This window comes from Phodopus roborovskii, unplaced genomic scaffold (genome assembly GCF_943737965.1).
Source record: "Phodopus roborovskii unplaced genomic scaffold, PHOROB, whole genome shotgun sequence".
NCBI lineage: Eukaryota > Metazoa > Chordata > Mammalia > Rodentia > Cricetidae > Phodopus > Phodopus roborovskii.
In genome coordinates this window covers 2,499,565-2,519,151 of record NW_026126588.1, presented here as the reverse complement: position 1 = coordinate 2,519,151, position 19,587 = coordinate 2,499,565, and the positions used below count along the sequence as shown (strand labels likewise).

General features: G+C 53.7%; 2 protein-coding genes across 3 annotated transcripts in view; one reads left to right on the top strand and one right to left on the bottom strand.

Moving 5' to 3' along the window:
• The first annotated feature begins 661 nt into the window (after positions 1-661).
• On the top strand, positions 662-3,108 carry Dnph1 (2'-deoxynucleoside 5'-phosphate N-hydrolase 1). Of its 2 annotated transcripts, none has more exons than XM_051204386.1 (4): positions 662-837; positions 2,446-2,514; positions 2,689-2,799; positions 2,933-3,108. In XM_051204386.1, exons 1-4 carry the CDS (start codon positions 675-677, stop codon positions 3,079-3,081), a joined length of 492 nt encoding a protein of 163 aa, XP_051060343.1. In that variant the 5' UTR covers positions 662-674; the 3' UTR covers positions 3,082-3,108. The 2 variants fall into 2 exon arrangements, with proteins under 2 accessions (XP_051060343.1, XP_051060342.1); XM_051204385.1 differs by having other exon boundaries at positions 662-879.
• Positions 3,109-4,020: 912 nt separating this feature from the next.
• Positions 4,021-19,587, bottom strand: part of Cul9 (cullin 9) — a 39,851-nt gene continuing 24,284 nt past the window's right edge. Inside the window, exons 27-41 of the mRNA XM_051204256.1 lie at positions 15,341-15,486; positions 15,092-15,221; positions 14,746-14,945; positions 13,744-13,994; positions 11,020-11,365; positions 7,453-7,593; positions 7,163-7,327; positions 6,821-6,984; positions 6,462-6,555; positions 6,031-6,105; positions 5,790-5,900; positions 5,535-5,652; positions 4,922-5,055; positions 4,409-4,482; positions 4,021-4,331 (exon numbers count right to left, since the gene is read on the bottom strand). Of these exons, the coding sequence (XP_051060213.1) occupies positions 4,142-4,331; positions 4,409-4,482; positions 4,922-5,055; positions 5,535-5,652; positions 5,790-5,900; positions 6,031-6,105; positions 6,462-6,555; positions 6,821-6,984; positions 7,163-7,327; positions 7,453-7,593; positions 11,020-11,365; positions 13,744-13,994; positions 14,746-14,945; positions 15,092-15,221; positions 15,341-15,486 (2,339 nt within the window). The 3' untranslated portion in view covers positions 4,021-4,141. The remainder of the gene's footprint in view (positions 4,332-4,408; positions 4,483-4,921; positions 5,056-5,534; positions 5,653-5,789; positions 5,901-6,030; positions 6,106-6,461; positions 6,556-6,820; positions 6,985-7,162; positions 7,328-7,452; positions 7,594-11,019; positions 11,366-13,743; positions 13,995-14,745; positions 14,946-15,091; positions 15,222-15,340; positions 15,487-19,587) is intronic.

The window sequence follows — 19,587 nt, the reverse complement described above, 5'->3', positions numbered from 1 at the left end:
AGTATCCCATTGTGCTCTTTTGGCCTCTTGGGACACCAGGCATGCACCACAGTGCACAGTGCTACACGAAGGCAAATCACTTATACACAAAATAAAACAACAATGAGCACACGAAGTTGGTGTACGGGGTAGAGGTGGGATTGGAGGGCAGAGACTGGGGGTGGATTTGATTAAATCACATTACATACATGATGAATGATACTGTTTCGGAGGGTCGGGGGGGGGGTGTTTCTCTGTGTAGCTTTGTCTGCCCTGGAACTTACTCTGTAGACACACACAGGCTGGACTAGAACTCAAAGATCCACCTGCTCCCGCCTCCAGGGTGCTGGGATTAAAGGCGTGCGCCACCACCGCCTGGCGAATGATAAAATTCTTTTCAAAAACAAATTAGCAGTTTTTTAAACTGTGGAAAGATTAGCGAGAACCTATTACAGTTGCCCGTGGATGGATCGCAGAGCTTGAGGGAATCAGGAGAGTCCACACAGCTTGAGCAGCTGGAAGCTGGGGAGGGGCAGGCCACCGGGAGGAGTCAGAGCTAAGGGGCGGGATGAGTCAGGAAGAGCCAATCCGTGAGGAGTGAGCTTGCAAAAGCTGCTCCCTTTTGCGCCGCGAATCGCATTTTCAGATCACGTGGTCGCGACTGCGCCCCCTAGCGGCGGCGAGCGCGCGCGGCGATGGCGGCAGCGGTGGAGCAGGGTCTCTGCTCCGTGTACTTCTGCGGGAGCATCCGTGGCGGGCGCGAGGACCAGGCACTGTATGCGCGGATCGTGTCGCGGCTGCGACGCTATGGAAAGGTGCTCACTGAGCACGTGGCTGCTGCAGAGCTGGACCCGCGCGGTGAGGCGGCGCGGGCTGCAGACCCGCAGAGTGGGGCTAGAGGTCTGTCTGTAGGTTAAAGGACTGGTTGGCAAGGTACTTGCAGGCTAGGGGACCTGCAGTCTAGGGGACCCGTTCACTAGTAGACCTGCAGCCTAAGGGACCTGCAGTCTAGGGGACCCGGAGGCTAGGAGACCTGTAGGTTAGGGACCCGCAGGCTAGGACCTTTAAGTTAGGGGACCATCTGGCTGAGGAAGGCCCTTGCTTATGACTCTCTGGCAAGTGCACGCCCCATCCAGCACTCTGGCGCGAAGCTGACTATGCCAGGCCCGGCACACTGAAAGCCTTTGAAAGTTGTACCTAGAACTCTTGTACTTGTGCTCAGAAAACTTTTAAGTAGTTTTACCTTGCCCCACGCAGACGCATAAGCTGTGGGCTCTAATGCAATTCTGGGAGAATCTCTCTCCCTCTCCCTCTCTCTGTGCATTAGTGTTTTGCCATGGGTTACAGACAGTTGCGAGCTGCCACGTGGGTGGTGGTATTCAACCTAGATTTCCTGGAAGAGCAGTCAGTGCTCTTAACCGCTGAGCCATCTTTCCAGCCCTTCTGGGACAATCTTTTCAAAGACAAAGAATTACGAGGCAAAAAACGCTAGGGATTGAAAAGGACCTGATTATGCTTATGGTTGGCTAGCTTGTGGTGTGTTTGGTTGGTAGCCCTCAACTGTTCGAGTTCCAGACCATCTTGGACTACATAGACCCCGTCTTAAAGAAAACATGAGACAAAACCCAGCTTGCTTGCTTTTGTTTCTTTATTTTTCTTGTCTTTTTTCTTTTTATTATTATTTTTGTTTTTCTGAAACAGGGTTTCTTTCTCTGTGTAAGAGGTTTTTTTTTTGTTATGTTTTGTTTTGTTTTTTTTGTTTGTTTGTTTGTTTTTGAGACAGGGTCTCCCTATAGATCCCTGGCTGTCATGGAACTCACTGTGTAGGCCAGAGTGTCTTGTTATTCAGAGATCCACCAGCTGCTGTCTCCTGAGGCTGGGATTATAGGTGTGTGCCATTGTCTTATTGACAAGGTGTTTCTGCCCTGTCCACCAGCATAGCCTCACCACCCTGAACAGTGGCATTTGTTCAAGCTGGAAGCTGTGGCCCTGACCCTCTGACCCTGGTTATGTCTCCTGGGCCTTTGCAGAGTTGCTTGGCTTTTCACACACTCGCCCAGCCCGTCACACATTGCCACCTTGCATCACACATGCCACTTTGCATAGGATTGGGTTTTTCTTGTGGCTTTGTGGCTGCTCCATCCTCCATCCCTCTCACACACCCTTTTTTTTTACACAGGGTTTCTCTGTGTCGCTTTGGAGCCTGTCCTGGAACTCACTCTGTAGACCAGGCTGGCCTCGAACTCACAGAGATCCGCCTGCCCCTGCCTCCTGAGTGCTGGGATTAAATGTGTGAGCCACCAACACCCCTTTTGACAGACTCCTGTCCTGGGCTGGCTTTTAGAGGTGCAGGAGCACAGATCTCTTCCCTCTGCCCTCCCTGAGCAGGGTAGATTTGAAGGGCAGCAAGTCGGGGGGTACTGAATTGGGGTAGGAACTTCTTGACCAGCTTCCCCTCAACCACAGGAGAAGAGGCTGCTGGGGGCGACCGGCTCATTCATGAGCAAGACCTGGCCTGGCTGCGACAGGCTGATGGTGAGTAGCCCTCCCTCCTCCACGCAGGCTCCTCCATGCAGGCTCCTCCGTGATGGTAATTCCTGGGGTATCCCTGGCCTCCATACCTGGAAGGGACTCCTTCCCTACCACAGATATGTTGCCACCCTGTCCTTACAAGTCCCAGGTATTAAATTTATTTTGCTTTCTTTCTAGTGGTCGTGGCCGAGGTGACACAGCCATCCCTGGGTGTTGGCTATGAACTGGGCTGGGCAGTAGCTCTTGGTAAACAAATTCTGTGCCTGTTCCGACCACAGTCTGGCCGTGGTGAGTACCCCAGCCTGCAGGGGAGAGGGGCTTGCCCCTCCCTGGCTTTCTGGGAACCCCATACCCATTTCTTCCTTTCCCAGTGGGCTGGGGCATGGAGCAAATTGGGGTCAGTTTTATTTCCCTTCCTCAGTGCTTTCCGCCATGATCCGGGGAGCAGCAGATGGCTCGAGGATCCAGGTGTGGGACTACACAGAGGGAGAGGTGGATACCATGCTTGATCGATACTTTGCGGCTTACCCTCCTGAGAGAAAAACCACCTCCAGTGACCCAAGTACCTGACCTATCCCTTCTTTATTAAAAAAAGTTTGAGACTTTTTATGTGTTTTGACTGCACACACACACACACCCCATACCTGGCGTCGTCCACAGAGGCCAGAAGAGGGCACTGGATTCTCTGGAACTAGCATTAGAGATGGTTAAGAGACACCACCTGAGTGCTGGGAACTGAACCTCTGTGAGAGCAACAAGTGCTCTTAACTACTAACCTTCTCTATGGCCTGGCCCCACTGTGTTAAGTCCTGACCCCTGACACGTCTCTGGAATCAATCCAGAATCAGCCTCCCACACCAGTCAAAAAGGTTCATTTAGCTGGATGCGACACCCACATCCCAGCCCTTGGGAGGCACAGGCAGGTGAACTTCTGAATTAGAAGTCAGTGTGGCCTACATAATGAGTTTCAGGACAGTCAGAGCTGTGGAGAAAGGCCCAGTCTCAAAAAGAAAACACAGATTATAGCGATGGGGTGGGCCCTTAGAGCATCCCTTTCCATCCGCTTCACTTGAGGGTACAGAAAGACCTTTAGAAGTGGTCCCCAGAAGGAGTGTACGTTGTCATGCCCATTAGAGCCTGGGGAGTATTTAAAAGTATGGAGGGGGATGGGGCGTGGGCCATCATTCTCCTCATCTCTGAACGGGACCGTGAGGACTTGTGCCTCCCTTTGTGAGTTTAGGTCAAACGAGTCTGCTTGGGGCTTTTACTGAGGATAGAAAAGTCTGGAAGTCTAAAGGTGAGGATGGCTGGTGAGATGGCACAGCTGCTAACCCTGAAGATACGAGGCCGGAGCACCTACATGGAAAAGGGAAGGGACCCTGAAGGTATTCTCTGATCTCATCCACAGCAGCACAGCACGCACACACAGTCTAAAAGCTCGTTTATAGAGCAACGGTGGCTGTCAGGCACACCACAGTCCAGCCTGCTTCCAGAGAAGTGTGTGAAAAAAGTTTATTCAGTAAGCAGAAGGTGCTGCACACACTGGGAACCCCCTCTCACATGACACTGGAGGGCTGACGTCCTCAGCCCTGTGGCCCTGCCTGGGGGCAGCTCCAGGTTTCCTGGCCCCTCAGTCATAGGACTCATCGTCGTCATCCTCATCACCGAAGAAGAAAGTCTCTCGGTCCAGGCTCTCAGACTCTTCGTCGTAGGAGAAGCTGTCATTGTCCAGTTCCTCATCAAACTCACGCTGCCACTCAGGCACAACCTCCTCTTCCTCTTCTTCCTCTCCTGCTTCCAGCCCCAAGGAGCCCTGGGGCCTGGGGAAGGTCACCACTTCAGCCAGGGAAGCCTACATCCCTGCTGCCCTGTCCCAGGTTGTGGCCAGCCTACTCACTGATTGCTGGGCACGTTGGATCCCTTCACCTCCCGAACCTCTACTGATGGACTCTGCAGTCCAACCCGGAAGTCCTGACGAGGAGACAGGAAGGCCTGAGGAGCAGAAGAGCAGAGGGCACCAGGCCTCCGGCCCGGTACTCCATCCCCTGCTGTTTCCTGACAGCCAGACTCCCATGAGCACTCCTGCAGTTAACTCCCTGAGGCTCCAGGGGAGAGGACTGGCAGGCACAGAGCCCGCAGCAAGCATCTCTGCCCAGTTACTAAGCAGGCATCAAAGGACCCAAGAAACCGGCTCACTGCTTGGGCTCCACACCTGAGCACCAGAGCTGGTGAGGCCTGGAGACTGTCCCCTGCAGTCCCTCCCACATGCAGGGCTAACATCTGAGGATGCTCAGACTGACTCTGGTGAGCCCCTGGCCCCAAACCCCTGATCTGGAGGAAGCCCAGTAACTCAGGTGATACAGCAGCCTGGCCCTGGCCTTCCCCGAAGCAGGGCTGTGTAGGGCAGTACCTGGGTGGAGTGCTGCAGGATGGCCAGCAGCCTCTCCTGGATCCTCCGGAGCAGCTCCGTGCCCGTGCTGAGGCAGTCAGCCCGCAGGAGGCGCAGGGAAGAGGCCAGGTCCTGGGACCGGAGCAGGCTCTCCTCTGCAGGGGTAAGCACAGGGCCTGCTGGCTCCTCCCAGAAACATCTCCCAAGTGCCAGGGATGGCTGCCAAAACTCATGGAGTGTGCTGGAGAAATGGTTGCTCTTCCCAAGGACCCAGGTTCAATTCCCAGCCCCCACACGGTGGCTCACAACCATTTCTGTGGGATCTGAGGCCCTCTTCTGGCACAAAGGCATATATACAAATAAGCGCTCGTGTACATAAAATAAATAAATCTTAAATAAAAAGTAAAAAAGACCTCATGGAGCTCAGCCGCCAAGGACAGGGTGTGGAGCAGCCTGCCGGTAGTGTGTCTGTGACCCACGGCCCTATGTCATGGACGTGAGACCCAAGAGAGGGAAGGCCACATAGAATGAAGGGAGGAAAGAGACAGTGAGGGCAGGTAAGGGCCCTGGAGGGCTGCCTGGCTGGGTACAGGCCAGAGGGTGGTGAGGACAGCAGGGTGGTGCGCGGGCTCACCGAGCAGGATCTGCAGGGCGTTTGTGTGCAGCTCCAGGCTCTCGGTCTGCTGCTCCACCACGTCCATGTACTCGGTGTCCTGGCTGTAGAAGCTGTAGACACAGGCGTAGGCCAGCACCTGGAGGAGACCCTGTCAGTGCGCCCAGCCTGCGCGGTCCCCCACCTCCACTTCCTCTCTTCCGGTTCCTCTGTCCAAGCCCACTCAGCCCCCTTGGTGTGGCCCTCCCGATCGATCGCCTCCTCCACTGCTACAACCTTTCGAGCCTGCTCCAGGGCCCGGCAGGCGTCGTGAAGGAAGGTGAAGGATCTAGGCGGAGGCACCTCGTGGATGGCAGAGGCCTGGTTCCGCAGGTTCACCGCAAACTCCTGCCGGAGGAAGGTGCACTTCCAGCCATGGGGTCAGCAGGCCAGGCAGCTCCCTGCTGGCCCTCCCTCCGTGCAGTCGCCCAGCCCTGACCGCTGACCGCCCTGACCGCTGACCACTGCTACTGCTCACCCGTGCCTGGTGGTGGAAAGTGCACCTCTCATTATAGTCCTGAAACCGCTTCTCCTGGCGAGCTGCTTTGCTCACCTGGTAAGGACACATGGAAGTCTTGGTGGGTGCTTGTTCAGAGGGGCTGGGGTTCTTAGAAGGGCCACTACCCTCTCTAGACTTCACCCAGCAGTCCTGTTACTGGCCTGCCTTTACATGGGAATGCTGAGGCTTGTCCCCGGCCAGCGTCAGGGCAGGCCCACACCACACTCCTTGTCCTGCCCTGCTCTCCTGGTCTTTCTTTGGTCATCTGGATGGGCAGGCCTCTCTCTCGGTACAGAGATCCTGGAACCTTAAGCCTCGGAGGCTCCTGTCTCCCCACACGGAACCTTCATCCTGACTGACATGTAACTCTGAGCTAGGGCCAACTGCAGCTGCTTCCCCGGGCCCCTTACCATGGCAGAGCAGTTGTAGTAGTCCTTGTGGCTTGGCTTCCAGGCCTTGAGGCAGCGCCAGCAGAACCCATGGTTACATCTGGCACAGGTCATGCTGTGGAGGGTTCAAGATGATCAGAGGGGCCTGCTTCTGGGTAAGGGTGCCCAAGAGCTGAACACACCACCCAAGGGACTCACCTTCCCAAGCCCTGCTAAGGACACCCTTGCTTTGGGCTTCCCAACACAGTGGACTCAGAACCTGGGTGAAGGAATCAGGAGGTGACCCTGGGACCGATGAGTGAGGGCAGTGGATTCGCTGTACTCCTAATTGCCAGGCCAACCCCACACCATGCTCCCAGGGTCCCTGTACCCCTTCTTACTGCAGACACCCCTCATTCTTCTCGATGGGCGCCTGGCAGCTGGGACAGCGTTTGGAGATGAGCTTGGCCAGGTGTTTGCTCTGGGCCTCCACACTCATGCCATCATAGTAGCCACCATCATCGACCCACTGGGACATGTGGCCACAGCTGGCAGGATAGTGTGCCTAAGTGGGGGAGTGTGAGGAAACAGCTCAGCCAGCTATCAGGAGCCAAGGAAGCCCCTCTCTCGCGCGAGCGCGCGGTGTGTGTGTGTGCGCGCACACACGCGCGTGTGCGTGTGTGTGTTGAGGTGCTGGGCAGGAAAGGAAGGAGTTCTTGCAGGGGCCAGAGTGGAGCACCCACCTCAGGGAAGCTACAGTTGAAACAAGAGGCCCAGCCACACTTAGAGCAGGTGGTCCCACTGCCCAGGCCCTGTCGGCACAGGATACGATCACAGCCCTGAGGGTTGGTGCACCATGTCAGGTTGGAGCAGCTCTCCACATAGCCTCGCAGGAGGGCCTTCTCATACTGTGGGCAGAGGCAAGTTGCTATGAATGATGGGCGAGTAGGACTCTCCAGAAGGCTCCAAATGCTCTTAGCATCTGGAAGCCAGCTTGTGCGTCCTCTGGGGCCTCAGGCAAGAAGGGGGGTACCTTGGAGATGACCTCTGGGGAGGAGACAATGTCACGGATGAAGGCTCCAGTGGGCTGAGCAGGACAGTCAGCAATGGGGCAGGTACAATTCAGTACAAAGTTCTGTTCTATCCGAGTCGTCAGGTACTCATTCCAGCAAGACTGCCAGGACAGAAGAAGGGGCTGCTCAGGGACATGTGCCCTGGCCACTGACCTGACTGACATGTTCCCAGGGCTTCATGGAAGGCCAGAGATGGCAGGCTCCTAGTTCTACCTCACAGCTGACTCTGCCTTCCAGACTCCATGGTTTGTTAGGATGAGACCAAACTGTAGCTGTTTTGAGGATGTACGGGGCTTGGGCACCAGCCTAACTGCAAATACTATCAGATGGACACAGAGGAAATAAACAATCATCTGGGAAGGCTCGAGCACTAAGATATGGAAAGAGGAATGTGCGATGGCTTGGTGTCCCATAAAAGGTGGCTATGTTGCAGGCTTGGTCCCCGGTGGAAGCAGTGCTCTGTGGTGGGGCTCTTGTGAGGTGGCAGGTGGCTGGCCACAGGGCCCTGGGGATGTGCCTCTGAAGGGTGACTTGTCCCTAGTGCTCTTCTGCCTGGTGGGCTTCCTGACCACTCAGACACATGAATCAGAGACTAGTTTCTTCCTTAGTCCCCTGGCTCCATCTAACCCAGCTTCCAGCTCCACCTCCTTCAAACAGGGTTCTCTTTTCCCCACAGATGAGACTTGCTTGTGGGGTCCCTGTGTCCTGACCGACAGCACAGCCATCCTCACCCCACTCTAATTACCAACACCAGACTTTCTGTGTCCCAAACTCTTGTGTCACTGCCAGACCCCCCCCCCCCCGAGAAATGGCCTTTCCCGTCCCTCTCTTAAGCTGCTGCACTGGCCCCTTGCCCCTCAGCCTACTATCAAGTGTTCCAAAATGATCAAAGCCCAGGGGACTGTGAGTACTAGGGACCCCAGGCAATGGGGTCCATGTGTGGATCTGGACCATTCTGTCATCCTTTACATCAGTTTTAGACAAAGCAGGGGAAAATTTGCCGAATGCAGGCCCTGCACTTGCAGGTCCCTCGGGCCCTGGGACAGCCTTCTTGCTTGGCTTCTGCCACAGCCCGTTTGGCCTTAGAGGAACACACTATTGCCTGCCCTCTACCCATCCTGCCTGCCAACAAGGCTCATGCTGGTGGCCTCCCACTGTTCGGCTTTGCCATCTCTGCCTTAATCACAGGCTAGAACTTTTTTCTTTTTAATATTCAGTGTTTGTCTTTGTAGTCCTGACTGTCCTAGAATTTGCTCTGTAAACCAGGCTGGCCTTGAACTCAGAGATCTGCCTGCCTCTGCCTGCTGGATGCTGGAATTAGAGGCATGTACCACCATGCCCAGCAAACCTGGAACTTTTGTTTTTATTTGTGAGAGGGTTTCTCTATGTAGTACTGGCTGTCTTGAAACTTCTTCTGTAGACTAGGTTGGTCTCAAACTCAGAGAACTGCTTGCCTCTGCCTCTGGTTAGGGACTTTTAAATTTATTTATTTACTTACTTACTTACTTACTTTGGTTTTTCAAGACAAGGGTTTTTCTTTGTGTGTGTGTGGCCTTGGCTGTCCTAGAACTAGCTCTGTAGACAAGGTTGGCCTCAAACTCATGGAGATCGACCTGCCTCTGAGTGCTGAAATTAAAGATGGGCACCACCACCACCATAGGCTAGTAATTATCTTTTTTAAAGATTTATTTACTATGTATACAGTGTTCTGCCTGCATGTATGTCTGATACCAGATCTCATCATAGATGGTTATGGCCACTATGTGATTTCTGGAAATTGAACTCAGGACCTCTGGAAGAGCAGCCAATGCTCTTAACCTCTGAGCCGTCTCTCCAGCCCCAGGGCTAGGGTTTTAATCACCGTGTCGTCCTCAGTCACATTTTGCAGGCTCCCTTGTCTGCGTCTCTCTACTCTTTTCCTGTTGCATTGTCAGCCAGGCCTCTGCTTAATCCCACAGCCCACTGTAGCTCCCTTTACCACACAATGGCAGGCGAGTGGCTCAGACTTTACACAGCTGTGATGGGGGGGGGGCACCCTTCATCCTGACACCTAAAATTCCTCTCAAACAGAGTACAAGTGGCACATTCCATCCACTCAGACGCTTAGCTCAGAAACCAAGGAACTGTCTATTCTCGTACCTGAAGCCTGTACATCTAACACACCAAATCTCATGGGCTCTACTTGCAAACATATCAAAACCCATCTACTTTTCTAGTTGCTACCACACAAGTCCAAAAAGCAACTTCATCTTTACACAACAGCCAAAGAGTTTGTTTTGTTTTAGGTGGGTGCATGTGTCTGCACAGGTGTGAGTGTGTCTTTCAGGTGTGTGTGTCTGTACAGGTGTGTGTGTGGGTAAGTGTGTCTGCACAGGTGTGAGTGTGTCTTACAGGTGTGTGTCTTACAGGTGTGAGTATGTCTTACAGGTATGAGTGTGTCTTACAGGTGTGTGTATGGGTATGTGTCTGCACAGGTGTGTGTTTGCACAGGTGTGAATGTGTCTGCACAGGTGTGAGTGTGTTTGCACAGGTGTGAATGTGTCTGCACAGGTGTGAGTGTGTCTGCACGGGTGTGCATGGTCTGTACGGGTGTGAGTGTGGGTATGTGTGTCTGCACAGATGCAAATGTGTCTGTACAGGTGTGCATGGTCTGTACGGGTGTGAGTGTGGGTATGTGTGTCTGCACAGGTGCAAATGTGTCTGTACAGGTGTGCATGGTCTGTACGGGTGTGAGTGTGGGTATGTGTGTCTGCACAGGTGCAAATGTGTCTGTACAGGTGTGCATGGTCTGTACGGGTGTGAGTGTGGGTATGTGTGTCTGCACAGGTGTGAGTGTGTCTTACAAGTGTGAGTGTGTCTGCACAGGTGTGAGTGTGTCTGCACGGGTGTGAGTGTGTCTGCACGGGTGTGCATGGCCTGTACGGGTGCTCACATGTCTGTGTGGGTGGAGAAGCCCAAAGCTGACATCTGGCAGGGCCTCTCACTGAACCTGGAGCTCACCAACCCTGACGAGTTCAGTTGGTGGATTTGCTCCAGGCAGCTCTGGAGCGCTGTGGCGGCAGGCAGCCTGCCATGCCTACCCTAACCTATACTGCTTTTGCCGGGTTCTGCGTTTGAACTCTGGCCCTCGTGCTGCATGGGAAGCACTTTTGTCTGCTGAGCTCTCTCCCCAACTCCCATATAAGTTTTCCAAAGTGTAAATAAGACCTCGTCACCTTGTTTAAAACCCATTATGGTTCCCACAAATCACCATCTAACTCACCCTCCTCGTCCTAAACAGTGTTAGTTAGTTGCCACACACACACAGCCTGCTCTTCTCTGGCTATAGCCCTCTCTCACGAGATGTACCTCCTGGCAGGCCTCCCTCCATGTCCTCAATGTAAAGGGAGAGTCCCGTCTCTATCCAGTCACTTCCTATGCCATCACCCAAGCCTATCTTCTTCTGAATTTATCATCAGAGTTTGGAGAGACCTAAGTTTGGGGTCAGCCAGGTGGAAAGGCAGGGGAAGGAGAGGCTGTGTGCTCACCTTACAGCAGAAGTGCAGGCAGCAGAGGGAGGGTGGGTCATCGTTGGGTCCTAGGGGGCTCACACAGACAGGGCAGTGGTCAGGACGCGTGGGGACAACCTGGGCCTGGGGTACTCGCAGCCCAGCTGCAAGGAGCAGAGGCTCTGGGTCATCACTGTAGCTCTGCAGCAGCTGCTCCGTGCCCCAGTGAGAATGTGCCAGAAGGTGCTGGGCTACGTCTGGCTCTAAGTTCAGCGTCTCCTGCACCTGCCGCACCGTCTGCTCCATCAATCCTTCTACCTCCTGGGGACTCATGGTCAGGCCTGCAGGCAGCTGTAGAGATGCCAGGGCCAACACAGCTTCTGGGCTTAGGGAGAGAGGAGGACAGTGTTTAGTGTGCCCACACTGCTTACCTGTCTACAGGCTCCCAACGAGCCCCTAGTTCCCGATGTGTGACCCAGTGCTCACACTTGCCCCGTGCTCACACTTGCCCCGTGCTCACACTTGCCCCCAGTGCTCACACTTGCCCCCAGTGCTCACACTTGCCCCAATGCTCACACTTGCCCATGTTCACACTTGCCCCTGTGCTCACACTTGCCCCTGTGCTCACACTTGCCCCACTGCTCACACTTGCCCCCAGTGCTCACACTTGCCCCAATGCTCACACTTGCCCATGTTCACACTTGCCCCTGTGCTCACACTTGCCCCTGTGCTCACACTTGCCCCACTGCTCACACTTGCCCCCAGTGCCCACACTTGCCCTGTGCTCACACTTGCTCTGTGCTCACACTTGCCCATGTTCACACTTGCCCCTGTGCTCACACTTGCCCCGTGCTCACACTTGCCCCCAGTGCTCACACTTACCCTGTGCTCACACTTACCCCCAGTGCTCACACTTGCCCTGTGCTCACACTTGCCCATGTTCACTCTTGCCCCCAGTGCTCACACTTGCCCCGTGCTCACACTTACCCTGTGCTCACACTTACCCCCAGTGCTCACACCTGCCCCAATGCTTACACTTGCCCATGTTCACACTTGCCCCCAGTGCTCACACTTGCCCCCAGTGCTCATACTTGCCCCGTGCTCATACTTGCCCCGTGCTCACACTTGCCCCCGGTGCTCACACTTGCCCCCGGTGCTCACACTTGCCCCCGGTGCTCACACTTGCCCCCACTGCTCACACTTGCCCCCAGTGCCCACACTTGCCCCCACTGCTCACACTTGCCCCCAGTGCCCACACTTGCCCCCACTGCTCACACTTGCCCCCAGTGCTCACATTTGCCCCGTGCTCACACTTGCCCCCGGTGCTCACACTTGCCCCCACTGCTCACACTTGCCCCCAGTGCTCACACTTGCCCCCACTGCTCACACTTGCCCCCAGTGCCCACACTTGCCCCCACTGCTCACACTTGCCCCCAGTGCTCACACTTGCCCCGTGCTCACACTTGCCCCCGGTGCTCACACTTGCCCCCAGTGCTCACACTTGCCCCCGGTGCTCACACTTGCCCCCAGTGCTCACACTTGCCCCGTGCTCACACTTGCCCCCAGTGCTCACACTTGCCCCCGGTGCTCACACTTGCCCCCAGTGCTCACACTTGCCCCTGGTGCTCACACTTGCCCCATGCTCACACTTGCCCCGTGCTCACACTTGCCCCGTGCTCACACTTGCCCTGTGCTCACACTTGCCCTGTGCTCACACTTGCTCTGTGCTCACACTTGCCCCTGGTGCTCACACTTGCCCCTGGTGCTCACACTTGCCCCGTGCTCACACTTGCCCCCGGTGCTCACACTTGCCCCCAGTGCTCACACTTGCCCCTGGTGCTCACTTGCCCCTGGTGCTCACACTTGCCCCATGCTCACACTTGCCCCGTGCTCACACTTGCCCCGTGCTCACACTTGCCCTGTGCTCACACTTGCCCCGAAGGCTACATATAACCACCTGAAGCCCCTGGGGGGGCAGAGGTGACTGTGAGGCTGAGGCTGGCTGACAATGGCCGGGGCACTGTAAGCCAGTAGATAGGGGTCGCAGTGATAGGTGACCCCTTCACTGAAGGGGTCAGTCGATTGCTCAGAATGCTAGCAGCATCTCTAAAGCCTTCCTATGCAAAGTGTGACCTGTGGACCAACAGCCTGGGCATCACAGAGGGAACGGCTGAGTCAGATCTACACTCAGCCACACGTAACGCACATGGGGTCTGAGGAGCCAGAGAATGCATTCCACATATCATGCAGGCACCAAGGACCAGCGCCAGCGCTGTAACACCCTGGGGGACACACTTGAGGTCGGAAGTTTCAGGGGCACTGGCGATTCAGGACAGCCCCAGCAAACTCCCAAGCAGAGCAGCTTCCTGGAGCTTGGCAAGTCCCAAGGCAAGTGCACAGCTAGTGCTTTATATGTATTTATAGCACAGACCACATCTGCTCAGAAAGAGTGACTGACATCTATGCACCTGGATCTCCTGCCTAAGACTGGCTCTAGGAGGACAGGGACATCAAGACCCTTGATTGGTAAGGCATGAGGTGCAGGGGGGGGGGTGGAGATGGAGAAGTAGAGGGTGAAAATTAGCAAGTAGGAGAAATGGAGATAGAGAAATGGGCAGGACAGACTGGAAGTGGTGTTTTATTTGATTAGTTTTGGGTTTTCTGAGACAGGGTGTCACAATGTAGCCCTGGCTGGCCTCAAACTCACAGAGATCTGCCTGCTTCTGGCTCTCAACTGCTGGGATTAACGGGAGGGGTGGCTACCTAGGTTTTGAGGTCTCAGTGCTCTGGTTGCCACAAAAGGGGACGTCTGCCTGACCCCTGCAGGGCCCCATGGGCTCTGGGGTAGCATATATCAGGACCTGGGGCCGGTCATCACGCCGTTCCACATAGCCCTGGCCCAGGAGATGCAGGATGCAAGAGAGAACATCAGTGCTGGAACAGGCCACACCCCCTGACACAGTATGGCCCAGGCTCCCAGGTGGATTTGGACCCTTCTGCCAGGCCTCCAGCACCTGGATGGGAAGAAAGAGACAAGCAGACTGCCCTTACCCAAGGAGCCTGTCTCACGGGTTCAACACCTGGCTCTCACTACTCACTAGCCATAAGACGAGGTAAGACCTTCTCATGCTTCACTTTTATTATCCAATGGCAAAGGTTAATATTTGTATAAACTAACATTCACACTAATTTTATTTGTACTATGGTTGAGAACCGAGTTACTGAATCACACACATGGTGAGCACTCAGGATTCACACACGTGGTGAGCACTCAGGATTCACACACGTGGTGAGCACTCAGGATTCACACACGTGGTGAGCACTCAGGATTCACACACGTGGTGAGCACTCAGGATTCACACACGTGGTGAGCACTCAGGGTAGAAAATCCAGACAGGGCTGCAGGCAGAAGGCGGCGTGACCCAAATTCCAACCCCTACAAAGTGCGGTGGGGTGGCACGTGTGAACCCCAGGGGCTCTGAAGGAGAGAAGGGAGAGACAGAGATCCCCAGGAGCTCATGAGCCAGGTTGTCTCACACATAGGGCGACAAACAAGAAGGCTGAACAAGGTCAGAAGGTGAGGACAGACACCCAAGGGTTTTCTTCGGTCTGTGTGTGCACACATACATGCACACACGCGCACACACACACTTAACAAGAAAAGCCAGGTGGAAATGGCATCCCAAGGGTGTTTCATATCACTTCTGGTTCCATCTCGAACCCTGAGCATGGCCCCTTCCCCAGGGCGTGGTCCTTTCTGCCTACCAGACAAACCAGCTGATCGATGTGGAGGCCTTTCTCCCCATGGGCTTTGAGTATCCGGACAAGTAGACAGCTTAAGAGGTTCCTTTTCTGTTCCAAGGTCCGGCCCTCATCCTTTTCTACACTGAAATACGTCTGGGGAGGTATCAGCCACAGGACCTCTTCATGGGGCTGGGACCTAGGCTCACGAAGCCGCAGCATCCCTGGAATCCAGTCCCGATCAGGTACCCAAGGACAGGGAGGGACACATGAATGAGGGTCCTACCACACTCTCATTCCCTGGTATATTCTCCTCACCCTCTGGGCCTGCCAGCATGCCACAGAGGCATGGCCAGGCCCCCTGACCTACCTGCCTGTGGAAGGTTCTGAGCCTCCTCCAGTGTCAAAGGACCACTGTCCTCGATAAGGGGCAGAAGTGCCTGCTGCAGCAGCTCTGGGGAAAGGCCAGAAGTCTTCAACAAGCTCTCTACTGACACCTCCTGGTGAGGATAAGCAGTGCCCATCATGGGCAAAGAGGAGGAGAATAAGGGGGGGACGGAGGGAGGGGAGGGTGGGAGGGAGGGGAGGGGGGGACACTGGGACTGGAGCGATGCGGCACCTCTGTCTGGTTGAAAGTCAACAGCACCCACATCTGCACGGTGGACACATGCAGCATCTGGTCCCCACACTGCAGCTCAGCCCGGCCTAGCCATGTCCACTGAAGTCGCCGATGTGGCCCCATGTTCAAGACTGGGTAGTTCTGACCTAGGGTTGCGGTGGTAAAAACAAACACAGTATTTTTATGTTTGTGGACTTATAATGATATTGCTATATATTTAAAGGCCTCACTAATCATCTTTGGAGTATTCCAAAGAATCAGTTCATAATTTCAAAAACAGATGAAGCGGCAGGCATGAGGATCTCGGGATGGCACATGGTTGGTAGAGTGCCAGCCCTAGCATACACAGGGCCCTGGGTCCCATCCCTATCCACAAACATCTGGTACGGTGGCGCATGCCTGCTGCCCATGCTTAGGAAGTAGACAGATGTTTCAGAAGTTGAAGGTCAGCCTTGGTGAAATAGTGAGTTTGAGCTCAGCCTGAACTACATGAGTCCCTATCTCAAGAAACCAAACCCCAAAGCAACAAGCAAAAATGAATTGTAGCAGAAAGACTGATGGTGTGGATATCCACGGCTCTCGACATCATGAAGGACAAACTCGAATCCAAATGAGCCTGCAACCTTATATCCTCATAACCATTAAGGGAGAGAGGGGTAGCAGGACCTAGACCGAAGGAGTTAAAACCAACCACCAGATGCAATGTCTGAGCCTTGTTCGGGTCCCCATTAAACAAAGCAAGACTCAGGACTACCAGGGAAATATGAATAGTGGATAGCTGATGAGCTTCCTCTTTAGAAAGGCCTCCTCTTTCAGCCTGGAGGAGGAGAATGTGATGTTGGGCCATGTGTTGATATTCTGGAGTTTACGCTATTTGAATGTTTGAAATTTATCATTGTAAAACTACTTTCAAGTTTATTTTATGTGTATAAGCATTTTCTCTGCAAGTGTGTCTGTGCACTGCTTGTGTGAGAGGCACCCTAAGAGGCTGAAGAGAGGACCACATCAGTGGAACTGGAGTTACGGGGGTGGGTGGGGGTGTGTGGGGGCGTGAGGGGGTGGGAGTGAGCAGCCGTTAGGCTACAGGGAATCAAACCCAGGCCCTCTGCGAGAGCAGTGCTCTCTAGCTCATTAGTGAAAATATTTTAAATGAAGTAGAGCTAGGGATGTAGCCCAGCTGGTAGAATGCTTGCCTAGCAAGCACAAAGCCAAGGGTTAATCTCCACAGCATGAAACTGAGCATGGTGACTAACACACGCCTAAAAGCTCAACACATAGGAGGCAAAGGACGAGGGGAACAAGTTCAAGGTCACCCTCAGAAACATGGGAAGCTTGAGGCCAGTCTGGGATATGCGAAACCTTGGCTAAAGTGAAATAAAATGCCTTGTGAATAGCCACTCTATACTGCTTGTTAATAGTGGCAAGGGGAAAATATTAACTGTACTTGGCCAGGTGTTCAGACTTAACAGGGGATGGGAAATATAGTTTAGTGTTTGACCATATGCTTAGCAACTAAAAGGCCCCAGTTTAAACCCCAGAACTGGGGAAGGGTAAGCCAGGAGATAAATACTTTGACAATTATCACTTAGTGTCCTTAAACAACAGAACCTGGGTCTTAACCCAAGGAACATCACACACACAAAGTGATTAACTACTTAATGTTGTTTTGTTTTTCAAGACAGGACTTCTCTGTGTAACCCTGGCTGTCCTGGAACTCAATTTGAAGACCAGGCTGGCCTGGAACTCACAGAGGTTCATCTGCCTCTGCCTTCCAAGTGCTGGGATTAAAGGTGTGTGCACCACATCGTGGCTAAAATTTTAAAGGACTAGATTCTTTAAAAAAAAAAAAAAAAAAAGTCAGTGTTCAGAGACGAGAAGATGACTGAGGAACTAGCCCAGATTATAGGAAGCCACCTGAAACCTATGCCAGCAGGTGACAAGCACCTGGATCCTCTCCTGGACAGAAAGCAAAGTCATAGAGGACTTTATGAATTAGTTGACAAACTGCAATATGGAAGGTAAATTAAGGAATTAACTGAATTTCTATTTATTAGACACTTGCATGCCTAGGAATGTACTGAAGGATTTAGAAGCAAAGAACCAGAATAGAGACAACTTTCTCTAATGGTTCTGAAAAAGTATGTGTGTGTTCACACAGACACAAGCACATATACACACAAGTGCATACCAAGAGCAAATGAGTTAGGTATGCTGGCACATGCCTGTAATCCCAGAACTTGAGAGATAAAGGCAAGATGCTTGGTAGCTGCAGCCCAGTCCAGGCAACAGAAGGAAACCTTGTTTGAAAATAATAAAAATGCTACTACTAACAATGAAAAGCACCGTGGGGCATGCCTGATGCAGCAGCGTCCCTGCAAGGCCAACCTGCTGCAAAGCTTGAGTACCTGGCCACCTCCACAGTCAGACCTCTCTTCCAAGGGAAATTAAAAAGCAAAGTGTTCACAAAAGGTAGCCTGAACAAAGATTACATGGGTGTTCTTTGCATTACTGTTGTAATTTTTCTGTAAACTTAAAATTATTTCTAAATTTAAAAAATTATTAGGAACCAGGATGTGGCACACGCCTTTCATCCCAGCACTGGGGAGACAGAGGCGGGCGGATCTCTGTGAGTTCCAGGCCAGCCTGGTCTACAGAGTGAGTTCCAGGACAGCCAGGCACACATGGAAAACCCCATCTTGAAAAATAAAAATTAGGGAAGGGTAACTGAAACTGTATGCTTAAAGCTGTTAAACTGGCAAATGTGATGTCAGACATTTTTTACCACAATAAAAATAGCAGAAACAAAGAAAGAAACGTAGGCCTGGAGAGTCAGCTCAGTGAGGAGAGTGTGCTGGATAAGCACAGTGAGCTGAGTGAGCGTGGCTGAAGGGAAGCCTACAATCCCAGCGCTCAGGAGGCTGAGGAGGAGGTACCCCAGGGCTCACTGGATAAGCACAGTGAGCTGAGTGAGCGTGGCTGAAGGGAAGCCTACAATCCCAGCACTCAGGAGGCTGAGGAGGAGGTACCCCAGGGCTCACTGGATAAGCACAGTGAGCTGAGTGAGCGTGGCTGAAGGGAAGCCTACAATCCCAGCGCTCAGGAGGCTGAGGAGGGGCCCCGGGCCCACGGATGCGGGGGGCTGAGTGGCGTGGCTGGGGGCCTACATCCCAGCCTCAGGGGCTGGGGGGGGGGACCCCAGGGCTCACTGGATAAGCACAGTGAGCTGAGTGAGCGTGGCTGAAGGGAAGCCTACAATCCCAGCACTCAGGAGGCTGAGGAGGAGGTACCCCAGGGCTCACTGGATAAGCACAGTGAGCTGAGTGAGCGTGGCTGAAGGGAAGCCTACAATCCCAGCGCTCAGGAGGCTGAGGAGGAGGTACCCCAGGGCTCACTGGATAAGCACAGTGAGCTGAGTGAGCGTGGCTGAAGGGAAGCCTACAATCCCAGCGCAGGGGCTCAGGAGGCGGCCGGGGCCCTGGATGCCGTGAGCGGTGGCGTGGCTGGGGCTACATCCCAGGCTCAGGAGGCTGAGGAGGAGGTACCCCAGGGCTCACTGGATAAGCACAGTGAGCTGAGTGAGCGTGGCTGAAGGGAAGCCTACAATCCCAGCGCTCAGGAGGCTGAGGAGGAGGTACCCCAGGGCTCACTGGCCAGCCAGTCTAGGTGAACTGGAGAGCTCCAGGTTCAGTGACAGTCCTGTCCCCAAATAAAAAGAGTGACTGAAGAAGACACCCATGTTGACCTCTGTCTCCACATGTACCTGCACACAAAGAAACACATGCGGCACACACACATGCGTACACACGTACACGCACGCCACACCCTCCCATCCACAAACATGTATACACACATATAGTACACACGCGCATGAGCACATGCACAGAGATGGAGGGGGGAGGGCAATGAAGACACAGAAGAGGACAGAGAACCCTAAGCACTGGAGATGGAGCCACTTGCTGGGTGCCTAGCTGTTCATAGCAGCTTGGCTCTGCTCTTAGATGCACATTTAAAATCATTCAGGATAAATACAAATTAATTAAAATAAATAAAACCATTCAGGACTGCCATGCCATAAGACCGTTTGTAAAGACAAGTGTTTTCAGCGGTGGTGGTGCACTCGGGAGCGGAGGCGGCCTCACCAATGTGTGCTGTGAAGCCCTAGGTCTGAGCCCCAGCACCACACAAAGCAGGCATGGTGATAGCACTAGCAACCCCAGCACACAGAAGGTGAAAAGTGCACACACTGG

Excerpts from the sequence above, each read along its gene's own strand:
- Dnph1 (XM_051204385.1), top strand. The coding sequence starts at position 675 with ATGGCGGCAGCGGTGGAGCAGGGTCTCTGCTCCGTGTACTTCTGCGGG. Across the intron at positions 2,515-2,688 it reads CTGGCTGCGACAGGCTGATG|TGGTCGTGGCCGAGGTGACA; the intron begins GTGAGTAGCCCT and ends CTTTCTTTCTAG. Across the intron at positions 2,800-2,932 it reads CCGACCACAGTCTGGCCGTG|TGCTTTCCGCCATGATCCGG; the intron begins GTGAGTACCCCA and ends TCCCTTCCTCAG.